At 41.3% G+C, this 13969-nt stretch overlaps 1 protein-coding gene across 19 annotated transcripts in view; it reads left to right on the top strand.

The window, feature by feature from the left end:
• Nucleotides 1-13969, top strand: part of DST (dystonin) — a 502757-nt gene that overhangs the window by 399895 nt on the left and 88893 nt on the right. For all 19 annotated transcript variants that reach the window (XM_082347108.1, XM_082347103.1, XM_082347107.1 and 16 more), the window contains 2 exons: nucleotides 925-1420; nucleotides 3284-4755. In XM_082347108.1, the coding sequence (XP_082203234.1) occupies nucleotides 925-1420; nucleotides 3284-4755 (1968 nt within the window). The remainder of the gene's footprint in view (nucleotides 1-924; nucleotides 1421-3283; nucleotides 4756-13969) is intronic.

The following is a 13969-nucleotide window of genomic DNA, read 5'->3' on the forward strand; positions in this document are numbered from 1 at the left end:
TAATTATGAGCAGATCAATCCACAGGGGGAGAAACATATGTAAATTGTAAGTCAAACGTAATCGCAGGCGCTCCGCTGTGGTCTCGGTGAGCTTTCTTTCTGTGCAGGTGGTGGTTTCGGGGCATGGAAGCTGATCCGTACTCTGAAAATACACAACAGTCTGGGTAGTTGAGTCACATGCTGTCCTAGGCATGTATGTTCCTCATCTGAATAGAATGGAAACAAAAGATATAAAGAAACGTTTGAGGAGAAATAATTGTCCATAGTCTCCCAGAGATAGAAAAAATATTCTACTAAAAGAAGGACATTTGGGGATCATTCATTTTATAATGAAAGCCAGTGTGAGCCCGCACGCTCGGAGCGACATGATTTATTGGCTAAATCTTCACAAAAAAGACTGTAAACGTCGATCTTATGTTTAAAAAGAACCTTTGTAAATCAATGCACCATGAGTTCGTATATCCTAACATTGTTATCACTGTGTATTTCCTTTGGTGTAAAATGCTATAGAGCATTTAAAAAATCCTGTAAAAAGAAAAATGCAAATAGGAAAAAATCAAATTGGTGTTAGTGTGATGTAAACTTGTCTAAAAGCAGTGTTTCCCTTTGTGTGTGAAAATTTGTACATGAATTTTTGTTCCTTTCCCCCAGACTAGCAAAAATATTTATTCTCTTTTTTCTCCCTTGGGGGATATTATTTTAGACAAAATGTTAATCTCTGTGAAGCACCATTGCTCTTTGTATTAGTTTACGATAATTGCACTGCCTTTGAAATAAAAGCTAGGAAAGCAGTAACAAAAATAAAATAAAAACTAGATAATTAACTACCACTTCTGTCTGTTTAGAAACTTAAAGCTGTGTTTTCTGTAATTAATTCTCCAGTCATTTGTGTGTTCATTTGCCCTCGTCACCTCTTTACCTTAGATTCTCCTGCAAGAATTTGATACCCGGAAACCTCAGTGTGAACAGCTAACAGTGGCTGGTCAGGGCATCCTGCACAGACCTGGGGAGCACCCATCCTTCCACGGGATTGTGAAGGAACAGCTGGCAGCTGTGACCCAAAAATGGGACAGCCTCACGGGACAATTGAGGGACAGATGTGACCGGATCGACCAGGCCATTGTTAAAAGCACCCAGTATCAAAGCCTGCTGAGAAGCCTTTCCGATAAGTTGGCCGACTTGGATAATAAACTCAGCAGCAGTGTGGCCGGGAGCACACACCCTGACGCGATGAACCAGCAGCTGGAAACAGCCCAGAAAATGAAGCAGGAAATAGAGCAGGAAACGAAGCAGATCAAAGTGGCCCAGGCTCTGGGAGAGGATCTGGCAGCCCTGGTTAAAGAAGAGTACTTGAAAGCTGAACTTAGTCGGCAACTGGAAGGCATCTTAAAATCATTTAAGGATCTTGAACAAAAAGCAGGTTTGTGTGTCTTCTTTGAATGCATGTATTTCCTGGATATAGGGATCAGTGAACACCCTATTTCCAAGCTGTTGGGGAAACCAGGCCCCTAAAGAGAACCTGCTCACAGTGAGAGGTGCATGCAAGGAGGGTAGATTTGGGTTCACATGCACACACAATGTTGCAGGGGCGGGGGGTTCTGCACAGATGATAGGGGGACCCCGTGCCGGCAAAGTCCACTTCACGTAGGCCCATGGAAACTTCAGGTACTCCAGATTGGTTTTTACAAACTTTCAGACGTAGAGAACAGACTTGTGGTTGCCAAGGGGCGGGGGAGGTAGAAGAGAGATGGAGGGGGAGTTTGGGATTAGCAGATGCAAACTATTAAAAACAATTTTTTTTTTATTGAAGTAGAGTTGATTTACAATCTTGTGTTAATTTCTTCTGTACAGCAAAGTGACTCAGTTATACATATATATACATTCTTTTTTAATATTCTTTTCCATTATGGTTTATCGTTGGATATTATATAGAATGGATAACCAACAGGGACCTACCGTATAGCACAGGGAACTCTATTCAGTCTCCTGTGATAAACCAAAATGGAAAAGAATATGAAAAAGAATGTGTATATATGTATAACTGAATCACTTTCCTGTACAACAGAAAATAACACAACATTGTAAATCAACTATACTTCAATTTAAAAAACAGTAAAAGAAACAAATTGGTTTTTAAACGTGTCAATGTTTATGCTATGCGACAGTCTTGTTTCACCAGAAAAGGAGACGACTACAGTTATTAAAAAAGGCTTGGCGTCATTTTCTTGATAACAGCTGGTTCGTCTGGCTCCATCATGGAAGCTTTGCCAGAGAACCGTGTGAGAGAGAAGCATTATGCACGATTTCCTCTCTTGCCTGCTGTGGCCATCACTCTATGGCCGCTGAGCCCGGGATGGTCCAAGGCAGCAGCAGCAGTTCCTGGGCCCGAGAAGGGCCGGCCAGAGGAGAGCCCGTTGGTTGCTGTGTTTGTCATTTGCCAAGTAACACTAGGCACTCAGTTTATGTTTTTTTAATAATTGATTGGATTTGTTTACTGATCATAGCAACCGTTTCAGACTTACTCCTTGATTTTGACGTGATATGGATAGCAAACATTAGCTATGATGATTACAGTGATGGTGACTATTGTTGGGAACCCTTTTCCGTGACAGGCATTCAGCTCAGAGCTTTACTTGCACGCACTGTCACCTCATTCCCACGACAGCTTCTATCAATGTTGCCAGCTCATACTTGGGGAAATGAGACCCAGAGGTTTAATCATTCACCCTAGGCCCTCCAGCTCTTGAGAGGCTGAGTTGGGATCCAGACCCATGTCGTCCCCATGGGCTGCCTTACATTGCCTCTGTGATGGGTAAAAATTATACAGGTGGAGACTTCCCCGGCGGTCCAGTGGTTAAGATTTCCATGCTTCCACTGCAGGGGCCACAGGTTCAATCCCTAGTCGGGGAACTGAGACCCTGCATGTCGCAGGGCCAAAGGAAAAAAAAATCACACAGGTGGAGAAGTCACATTTAATAAGAGATGGGTTATTTATCAGCATCACCTAGAGCTTTGAACAGTTGTCACTTCCCCGCCCTGGGATGGAGGCGGCTCTAGTATCCAGCCTCCATTGTCTCTTTTCTTGCCGTAGTCCTCACCTCTTGCCCTGCCCCCACCGCCTTTGTCCATAACGTAAGTGCTTTTGTCGTTCTCATAGTCAGTGCTAGTAGCCCTTGTGTTTAGATTATTCTGTGTATTTATTTGGCGGTTTTTCTCTTGGCTTTTTGCAGATTTATTCAACATTTTGATGTAAAATAAACATGTCTGTGGTTTTATTTTTTAGAGAACCATGTCCAGCATCTTCAGTCAGCCTGTGCCAGCTCTCATCAATTTCAGCAAATGTCTAGAGATTTCCAGGCTTGGCTGGACACCAAGAAGGAAGAACAGAACAAGTCTCCTCCAATATCAGCCAAAGTCGAGGTCTTGGAGTCATTAATGAAAGATCAGAAAGACTTCAGGAAAACTTTGACCGCCCAGTCTCACATTTATGAGAAAACCATGGCGGAAGGTGAAAACCTGTTACTAAAAACACAAGGATCTGAGAAGGTAGCGTTACAGTTACAACTGAACACGATTAAAACCAACTGGGATGGATTTCAGAAGCAGGTGAAAGAAAGAGAAGACAGGGTGAAAGATTCACTGGAAAAAGCTCTCAAGTATAAAGAACATGTGGAGATGCTCCGGCCATGGATAGACAGGTGTCAAAACAGCCTCAAGGAAATAAAGTGTAGCTTGGATCCTGCTGAGACAGAGAAATCTCTTGCCCAGTTAAAGTCTCTGCAGAAGGAGAGGGACCAGCACTTCGGGATGGTGGAGCAGCTAAACAGTGCAGCCAGCAGCCTGCTCAGTGTCTGTGAAATGGACAAAGAGGCGGTGGCAGAGGAGAAGGAATCCCTGCTCCAGAAGGTGGACATGGTCACTGAGCAAGTGCACTGGAAGAAATTCTCTCTGGAGAACATGGCCCAGAAGTTTAAAGAATTTCAAGAAGTTTCCAAAGAAGCTCAGAGGCAGCTCCAGTGTGCAAAGGAACAGCTAGATATGCAGGACTCTCTGGGGCCCCAGGCTTACAGCAGTAAGTCCCTGACTGTGTTGCAGACTCAGCAGAAAGCCCTTCAGACCTTGAAGCCTCAGGTCGATCTGGCCCAGGGGCTCGCCCAGGACCTTGTGGCGGGGGCCTCCGACTCCAAGGGCACCTCCGAGATTCTACTCCAAGCAGAAGCCTTAGCCCAGGAGCACAGCGCCCTCAGCCAGCAGGTGGATGAAAAGTGCTCCTTCTTAGAAACCAAGCTTCAGGGCATCGGCCATTTCCAGAACACCATCCGAGAAATGTTTTCTCAGTTTGCGGAGTTTGATGACGAGTTGGACAGCATGGCCCCCGTGGGGAGAGATGTGGAAACACTGCAGAAGCAAAGGGAGGCTATTAAAGCCTTCTTGGAGAAACTGGAAGCGCTCATCGCAAGCAACACCAATGCCAATAAGACCTGCAAGATGATGCTGGCCACGGAGGAAGCCTCTCCTGACCTGGTCGGCATCAAACGGGACCTGGAGGCTTTAAGCAAACAGTGCAACAAGCTTCGGGACCGTGCACAAGCCAGAGAAGAGCAGGTGGAAGGGACCATCACGCGCCTCGAAGAGTTCTACAGCAAACTCAATGAATTTTCTACTCTACTCCAGAAGGCTGAAGAACATGAGGAATCGCTAGGCCCTGTTGGCATGGAAACAGAGATGATTAACCAACAGCTTGATGTGTTCAAGGTAGGGAGTGCTTCCTTTGTACTCTGCGTTTTGGTTATCCAAAGACATTACTGATCGGTATAGAAGGAGATGGCCTATTTTGTAGCATCTTCAAGTAGGATTGTCATGCAGTGTTGGAGCTTAAATGAGCATCCGTGGGCGGAGGGGATATCCAGGTATGTGGGGTGAGTCCAAGCTTCCTGGGGCTTTGGGCCCTCATGGGATAAGGCCTGTGATGAATTAGGAGGTCAAAGGGTGCTTGGAAAGTTGGTGTCTGTTTCTGATGTCACTCACAGCTGCCCTCTGGAGTGACCACGTCCGTGTTTTAAACTCGACCACGGAGGCCCATCCGTCACATCAAAAGTGTGTTCTCTTCATGTTTGTGTCCCAGCATTTTCTTTTGTGGTGAATTACAGTCTTTTCCTGCTCTTTCCCTTTTTATAGTCTTCTCCTCCTTCTTAATTGAATTTCTTCCCCAAGTTCCTATTTTTTTTTAAATGTTTTATTTATTTATTTATTTTTATTTTTGGTTGTGTTGGGTCTTCGTTTCTGTGTGAGGGCTTTCTCTAGTTGCGGCAAGCGGGGGCCACTATTCATCGCGGTGCACGGGCCTCTCACTGTCGCTGCCTCCCTTGTTGCGGAGCACAGGCTCCAGACGCGCAGGCTCAGTAGTTGTGGCTCACGGGCTTAGTTGCTCCGCGGCATGTGGGATCTTCCCAGACCAGGGCCCGAACCCGTGTCCCCTGCATTGGCAGGCAGACTCTCAACCACTGCGCCACCAGGGAAGCCCCCCGAGTTCCTATTTTAAAAGGCAGAGTAGAGTTCCCTGTTGTAATCCTGGCCCCAGACGATTGGGAGTCAATTATTTCTGATGGGACTCTGAGCGCCTTGGGGCTGAGAAATGTGTACCGCCCGGCAGCACCCGGTGATGCCTGACGATGGAGCAGGAGGAGAGGGTGGGCCAGGTCCAGGGTCAGCGATGTGGACCCGCTTAGTGTAGCAGGTGCAGAACTCGCAACTCGTTGGGGACAGAGAGAGGGTCACCTGCACAGCGAGGGTCCTAGCTGTCCAGCCTTTGCTGCACAGGGCTGACAGGAACCTGTGGGGTTTCAGGGGATCCTGTTCTATTCATGAGGTACGTTTTACTTCCCAGTAAAGGCTGGTGTGATGCTGAGTCCCACCACCAGCCCGTGAAGCATCAAATAGGATCAAATAGAAACAGAATTTGCAAAACAACAAATCATTTCCCAGGAGAAATGAATATAAATCAAATAGACCTCCGAATTCTGTGCTGTTGTACTTGACAAAGTCTTTCCTTTGTTTCTCTTTCATGATGTTATTTTTAGGTGACTGAATTTTGAAAAGTAACTTCAAAGTAGCTTCTTTTTCTTCTTTGTTACTATTATGGTTGTTTGCTGTTTTATAGAGTGCCTTTGAAGCCCAGTTTCTTCAGGGCTTAAGAAGCTGTGGTTCTGTACTTGGGTCTTGATTCTGGAAGGTGAAGGAAGCTGCCTCACTGTTGATTTAACTTCATTACTCTGTCACACTTTCACACTGTGGTTTGCAAAATAAAGATTTCATATAAGAGAACTGTCTGTTAGAAAAACAAAGTTCTGTGGCAGTTGCTGCTTGGAAGACATGGGGTAGGGGGGTGCTTAGGAGTGAGTCTCTGGAATTTTCTGTGGGACCTGACAAAGCTTGAATGCTTCCATGACAGTGATCAGGTGGTCTTTGTACTTATGAAAGTTGAGCATGCTTTTGTGAAACGTTATCATTTCTCTGGGTTTTCTGTGACTTTGTTTAGAAAAAGAGAGCAGGCCTTCATCTCTCTTCACTGCTTCAACTACTTATAGGAAAATGAGCAAAAGTAATAATATCGGTGCTGCTGCTTTGTCCACGCCCCCTCTTTGGGTCCCCAGGCATGAGGACAGTGAAAAACATGGCTCTGCTTGTGGAGAAGTCTTCGGAAAGGAAGCAAAAGCAAGGGATAGGAGGGGCTCGCTCACGCGTTGCTTTGAAATTATTTTGCAAACTGAAAAGCACTAAATAAGCATCGTTACTGTTCATGGTTACACAGATTGCTTTATTTGACTGTGAAGAAAAACAAAGTGATCATGTCTTCTAAAATAAGCCACTTGGCGTGCTGTGTCTATGTGTTTTCTCATTACTTTGGAAGGAGTTGACTGATTTTAATGAAATTCAGTAATAAAGAATATCATGACATACCTTCAGTGTCTTGAGACCCAGTGAGTGAAATGAGTTTCCAAGCAGACAGTCATCTGCATTTGGTATATGCCAGTGCCATAGGTAAAAAACAATAAGAATATTATGGTAGATAAAGATGCTTACACAATCACTGATTCTGTTTTCTGTGTGTGTGTGTTTGCGAGTATATGTTCTAAAAACTAACAGTTACAACAGTTAACATTTATTATGGGCTTACTGTGTGTCAAGCATGACTCTAGACTGTCTTTAATCCTTTTGACAGTCCTGAGAACTGGGTACTATCATTATCCCCATCTTATTTGTAAGGAAGCAGAGACCCAGGGAGGAGAAGTGACTTTCCCAAGGTCACACGGGTAGCAAGTGTCAGATCCTGGATGTTTTGGTGGATATAACGCAGTGTTTTGGTCAACTTTATTCATCATGTTATACATCTTACATTTCTCTGGGAAATTTTCAAATCATCTTTGCTGTAGACTGATTTGGGTGGCCTGAGTCACCAGCCATTGTTGTTGGTTTGTTTGTTTTTCTGATTTTTTAAAATTGGAGTATAGTTGATTTACAATATTGTGTTTGTTTCAGGTGTACAGTACAGTGATTCAGTTATATATATATATGTATATATGTGTGTGTGTGTGTATATATATATATATATTCTTTTTCAGATTCTTTTCCCTTATAGTTTATTACATAATACTGAGTATAGTTCCCTGTGCTATACAGAGGTCCTTTTCGTTTATCTATTTTATATATATCAGTGTGTATGTGTTAATACCAAATTCCTAATTTATCCCTCCCCCCCCACTTTTCCCCTTTGGTAACCATAAATTTGTTTTCTATGTCTGTGAGTCTCTTTCTGTTTTGTAAATAAGTTCATTTGTATTTTTTTTTTTAGATTCTGCATAAAAGCAATATCATATGATATTTGTCTTTCTCTGTCTGACTTCACTCAATATGACAATCTCTAGGTCCATCCAGGTTGCTGCAAATGGCATTATTTCCTTCTCTTTTATGGCTGAGTAATATTCCTTTATATATATGTACCAAATCTTTTTTATCCATTCATCTGTCAATCAGCCATTGTTTATTTTAACCCAGAACACCAGGAACACTCACTTAAGGAACGTGTTCTGTAAAGCCAGCCACTGTGATAACAGGAGGTGAATGTGTGTGTGTTGTCTTAGAAACGGATCTCTAGATGTTGTGATGAGGATAACGATGAGGACAGTTATTTCCTTGTCTTAGTGATTATGTCTTTCTTGATCGAAGTTGTAAGTTATCTCAATTCAGATCTTCACTTAGTTTTTGTTGGGGATTAAGCTTTGGTTGGACATTAGTTTTAACATAATATTTTAGGAAGATTTAAAAAATTGCTTTAAGTGGAATAATTTGTATTGAGTAAAAAACTAGTATTTTGCTATTTTATAATTTCTAAAAATGAAACAGAAAAGCACCAAAGTACTGGGTCTATTTTCATTACAGACTTCAAAATATAAGGCAGTTTGACATGACTCTACCTGGTAGCTTTTGTTTAACCTAATGTCATGGGTAAAATCTTATTAACAGTTTTTCATACTATAGAATAAGCTGCCTTCAGAGTCTTTCTGAAGCTTCATAGCTGTTACCCAGTTCCTCAGTAGGGGTACGTTATATTCACTGGGAGCATAATGGATTATTTAAACTAGGTAAGACAGACCTCTTGGGTTCCATTCTTTTTTTTTTTTTTTTTTTCGCTTAAGCTTAACCTAGGAAATAGCAGTTAATGTCCTTGACAGGATAAAATTAATTCATGTTTAATACCAACCCAAGCATAATGATTGAAAACAAATGCTGTTCTGAACCAAAAGTCCTAATTCACTGTCAGTGAAAGCTATTCCAAGTTTCTGAGAAGAGATTGGTACTACCCTTTATGTTACTTTAGCTAGGTTTTTAAACAATTTGGATTGTTTTCCTACTTCTAAATATTAGTCATTGGATTAAAATGTCTAAAGACTGAGGTATTTTCTATTACTGTTGATAACCCAAAGTACCGTTTTTCTACTTATACTTCCGTATTATTGCATTAAATTCTGTGTACACTGTCATAAATTCCTAGGCAGAAAGGAAAAAGTCTCCCCCATCCCCACCTCCTGTTAAAGATTCCTGCTCAAGATTATCTTCAAATCTAAACTACATTATCAGGTAATATTAAAGTTTCCACATTTCTATTTTATTTTTCAAAGACATACCAACTCTATACAAGGAATACGTGCCAGCCTTCCTATGATGTCGTCAACAGCCAATTATCCCCACATTGAATTGATTTCATTTCAGTGAAGAACACAGAAACTTGATGTTTTAGCAAACATATACAGTCACATCCCAGCTAAATATATGACCCTCCCCAGCTCCATCTAGGCTGTGGTAAAAAGTCTTACCCACAACCTGCTTACTGGTTTTTCTGGCCACTCTGTCGCTGCTCCAGTTGTCATTCGGTTTGTTCCCACAAATGAACACATCACTGGTACAAGTCTCTCTGAACCAAAGATTTCTTAAAGCAGGGAATTTTTAAGCCGAGTTGAAACCAGAGACAGAGACCGGAACACATGTCATTGTGCTGTGATAAATGTTCTCTGGTCCAGGGGAAGGCGGTGTGGAACCCAGGCAATCCTCCTGTGCATTTTGGGTGAACTAGAATGCCAGGCGCCGTGAAGCTGGGGAAGCCGGGAGGTTTGAGTCCTAATTGTAAATGGTGTGGCTGAAAAAAATCACTTTCCAAGTATCCTCTTAAGATATTTATTAAATGATCCTGTGACCACCTCTGTAATGTCACCATATTTTTAGAGATAAAATTAAACTGTCCAAAGAATGCTTTAATAATGATTTCTCAGTGGCCCGTATTGTTACATAGAGGTCAATGACAAATTGTTCTCCGTTTTTGTCAAGAACAGGAGGAAATTCAGTAAAGCCGTAGCAGAAGAGGTTTTTCTTGGGGAAATATTCTTCCTTGACTGGATTTTTGTTAATGAGCCTGTGTTATCAGGGAGGTTTCATAATACCTTCCTGTGGTATTTTTAAAGGTGACAATGTTTTCACTATAGAAACTGTACTTTGATGCATGGGCTTTGTAGGAAGGTCACATTATTCAGTCAGCTATGTCAGAGCGGCTTTAAGATGTTAGGAAGAAAAAATATCACCTATGCTGGGCAACAGAGAAGGCCCAGCAAAGCAGAGGCTGCATGAGGCCACTAGGATGGCGCTGATGTGATGGCAAGGTTCGTAAGACTCCATGGTCCCACCACACACACCAGCAGAGCCGGTGGGGCCTCCTTCCTGCTCCGAAAGGCTGTCCTGGTGGGGAACATGGCACGAGGGCTCTTTCCATGTTTGCTTCTAACTAACGCCATGCTCTTGGTGTCATGTGGCCTCTTAACTCCTATGGCTTCATTTAAGATCCAGGAGTTAGACGTAGAATACAAACTTACGGTTACCAAAGGGGAAGAAAGGAGGGAGGGAGGGATAAATTAGGAGTTTGGGATTAGCAGATACATACTACTTATACTATATAAAATGAACAGCGGGACTTACTATAGCACAGGGAACTATATTCAATATCTTGTAATAAATGGTATATATATACTATATATATTCAGTTATATGTATATAACTGAATCATTTTGCTGTGCACCCAAAACTAACACAACATTGTAAATCAACTATACTCCAGTTTAAAAAAAAAAAAAAAAAAAAGATCAAGGAGTTCAAGTAGGTTGTTCTGAACGCAGTTCCAGCCAGAGATTTTATACCAGGGGATTTTTTGGTGGTTTTGTTGTTAACTGGATAAATTTGTATCTTCATTTTAAAGTGGTTCTCCCCGCCACCCCCAGCTCGGACACACCCACAGGCACACACAAAGCGCCAGGCTGTAGCATCTCCTGTCATTATCATGGGCCTTCCTTAGATAAAAGGAGATCTACATAATTTATTTTACTCTCATGGAAAGTTGCTTAAAGGTGTGGGTGTGGGTGTGTGTGTGTGAAATGGGAGCAGAGAGGGAGGAATTTGCTTTGTTGTTATGAAATGATTCATTGGTTTCTTGATAAGAAAATTTGATGGGTTAATGTTTTTTAAATGTTTCTCTAGGTCTGTAATCATTCATTAAATAATAGCTTCGGGTAGGTAAATGCTGTGATGGTAACTTCCAGGAAGAAGAGGAGTGCATATTACAGATCCTACTTAACATTCAAGATAAATTCCCATCAAGATCAGTCACCCTATTAATTGTTTCTGAATTTGTTTGCTTTTGTCATGGGGTCTGAATATCCTATTTTCCTTCAAATATAAATTATTTTACACTGAAATAAATAGCTACTGCATGTTCATCTGATGACTATCCTTGAAAACCCTTGACCCATTTATGTGAAGTTGTTTATCAGTTTGAAAACTAAGAACACAGGTTGCTTTCCGTTTTCCTGAGCTAATGGCATATCTATTTTAGAAAGAATAATAGAAATTGTTGTTTCTAAGGCCTAGTTTTGTACTCACAGCAAAAAAACACATCTCTTGTTTGGCTTCTAATCCATATTTCAGGAGCAACTGGGCCAGGAAGATACTTTGGTCAGTTTTTATGGATAATAGTGCATTTACTCACAAACATTGTCCACTTACTGCACTTGAATTTCCTAATATCTCTAGCCTTTCAGCTCTAAAAACGCCATGTTTCAGTTGGTAAAATTAGTCTTTTACCTTTTCTATGATGTGGATCGTTGTACTTTGTGGTAAGAATTTTTTTAAATTTTAATTAATTATTTATTTATTTATGGCTGTGTTGGGTCTTCGTTTCTGTGCGAGGGCTTTCTCTAGTTGCGGCAAGTGGGGGCCACTCTTCATCGCGGTGCGTGGGCCTCTCACTATCGCGGCCTCTCTTGTTGCGGAGCACAGGCTCCAGACGCGCAGGCTCAGTAATTGTGGCTCACTGGCCTAGTTGCTCCGCAGCATGTGGGATCTTCCCAGACCAGGGCTCGAACCCATGTCCCCTGAATTGGCAGGCAGATTCTCAACCACTGCGCCACCAGGGAAGCCCTGTGGTAAGATTTTTCAGGAACTTTCTTTTTAAAAGATTTAATTTAATTTTAGAAATATAGAATGAGAAAATTATACTATTTTGCTTATAATTCAGTTAGTATTTGTGTACTTTTCTAAGATCATCTGCCTTTAGAAGATTTTTTAACTGAATCACATCTAGTAGGCTGTGTAAAGTTATGTTTTGAGACCAGTTTAACATTGTGATTTCTGTATGTATGAAATAATACTGTTGACTACTTTTCAGAAAAACCTTGCTCATTTTATTCATTGTGTATTTCTCTCTTACGAAAATGTGAGAGAGCTAGGTATCACGATTAGTATTTAACACAGTTCAGTACATCTCGATTTTACTAACTTTAGAGACCATAGCGTTGAAAGTAGCTGCATAAACAGAATTTAGGAAGAAAAGGTCAGCCAGTCCAGTTCTGCTCTAAATGTGAGTTCTTTTATGTTGTCCAGATAGATCTTTGGAATCTGATTCCAAGTCACAAAGGTAAATATGCAAGTTGTTGTCATCAATACCAATGTAATATTAAGAGTACAAATTTCAATTTGAATCAGAATCTATTAGGATCGTCCTTTGTAGAGTTAGTTGAAATCAGCTTAATAAAATAGGAATTCAATTATTAAATAAATGGCACATCCTTAAACATAATCAACTAGAGGACATTTTCCCATAGCACTTCCTGCTTCCCAGCTGTACTCTGCTCACTTTCTCATCCATATTCTCCACTTTACTGTAAGCCATGAAGGGGCGGGGGTGCTGCATCTCTGGGCACCAGCACTTTGCCAGGGCTCTCCGTGCTGTTTGGCAATAGTGGACACTGTTTGATGAATGGTTGAGTTTATGAATGAATTGTCTATGTAGCTTTAAAAGTGTTCTATCCACCTGAAATGTGAGGTTGCTGTTCTTAGCTTTACAGAAGGTTAGAAGACTAGAATCGAATTGTGCTAATGATCCAGAGTTAGAGCCTAAGTTGGGCGGAATTAGGGCCATTTTTTCTTATGAAAAGTTCTGGGAGGATCTCTGTTTAGAGAAAGGCCCTGGTCCACATTCTGTGGAAACTTCATTCATGTAGCCATGAATAAGTAGCTTATATGGGAAGGTAGTGGCAACTGACAGTCAAACCCTTAGTTTCTGCTGATTCCAGCCTAGTGCACGACCCACGTGTTAACTGTGGGCATGTTTTTCTTTGTTTTATGATCCACATGTCACAACAGCCTGTGTGCTTAGACAGGATTAAGTGCTTGTTGCAGTATTTCACTTCTTGACTCTGAAGAGTGGGCATTGATATTATCATGTTGATGGGTTGTTTATTATGTATATATTCCCTTATAGTTGGCTACAGATATTTTTTCCAACTTCATGATGGCCATATACTGAGTTGTATCTAATAATTGTTGAATGGGTGCGTAACCTGTAGAGTTCCAGTTATGGATAGACTTGTTTTTTAAAGATTCAGTTCTTAGGTTTATAAAAATCATTTTTGGAATATCTTCTCATGAAAGGTACAAAAGGTCCATCCCACATCTTTTCTGTAAAATTATCAGAGAAAGTATAGGGTTGTTTTTAATAGAACTGTCTTCACTTGGGGCCAGCACAGTTTTACTTATGTTCAAATGATTATTTTGTGAGATTGAGGAAAGAAAATCTGCCCTCTATCTGCTAGTCTGGCATGGTTGCTTATTTCATAAGATAAGGAATGGATAGATTTTACTTTATTTAAATGAATCTATGAAATTCCACCCCCCCCCCCCCGCAAAGGCTAAGGTTTGGCTTGCTGAGTTAATTTTCAAACAGTATTTTTAAAGAGTGTTTATTCAGTAGATTAAAAAATGTGGATGTGATTTTGTTAATGAAATATCCAGAGTCATTTAACTGCCCTTGATCTTTGCCCGAGCCTTGCATCAAATTCAAGAGGAATGCATGGTTATTAGTAACGACTAA

Source organism: Balaenoptera borealis, assembly GCF_965194805.1.
Source record: "Balaenoptera borealis genome assembly, chromosome: 12".
In the NCBI taxonomy this organism is placed as follows: domain Eukaryota; kingdom Metazoa; phylum Chordata; class Mammalia; order Artiodactyla; family Balaenopteridae; genus Balaenoptera; species Balaenoptera borealis.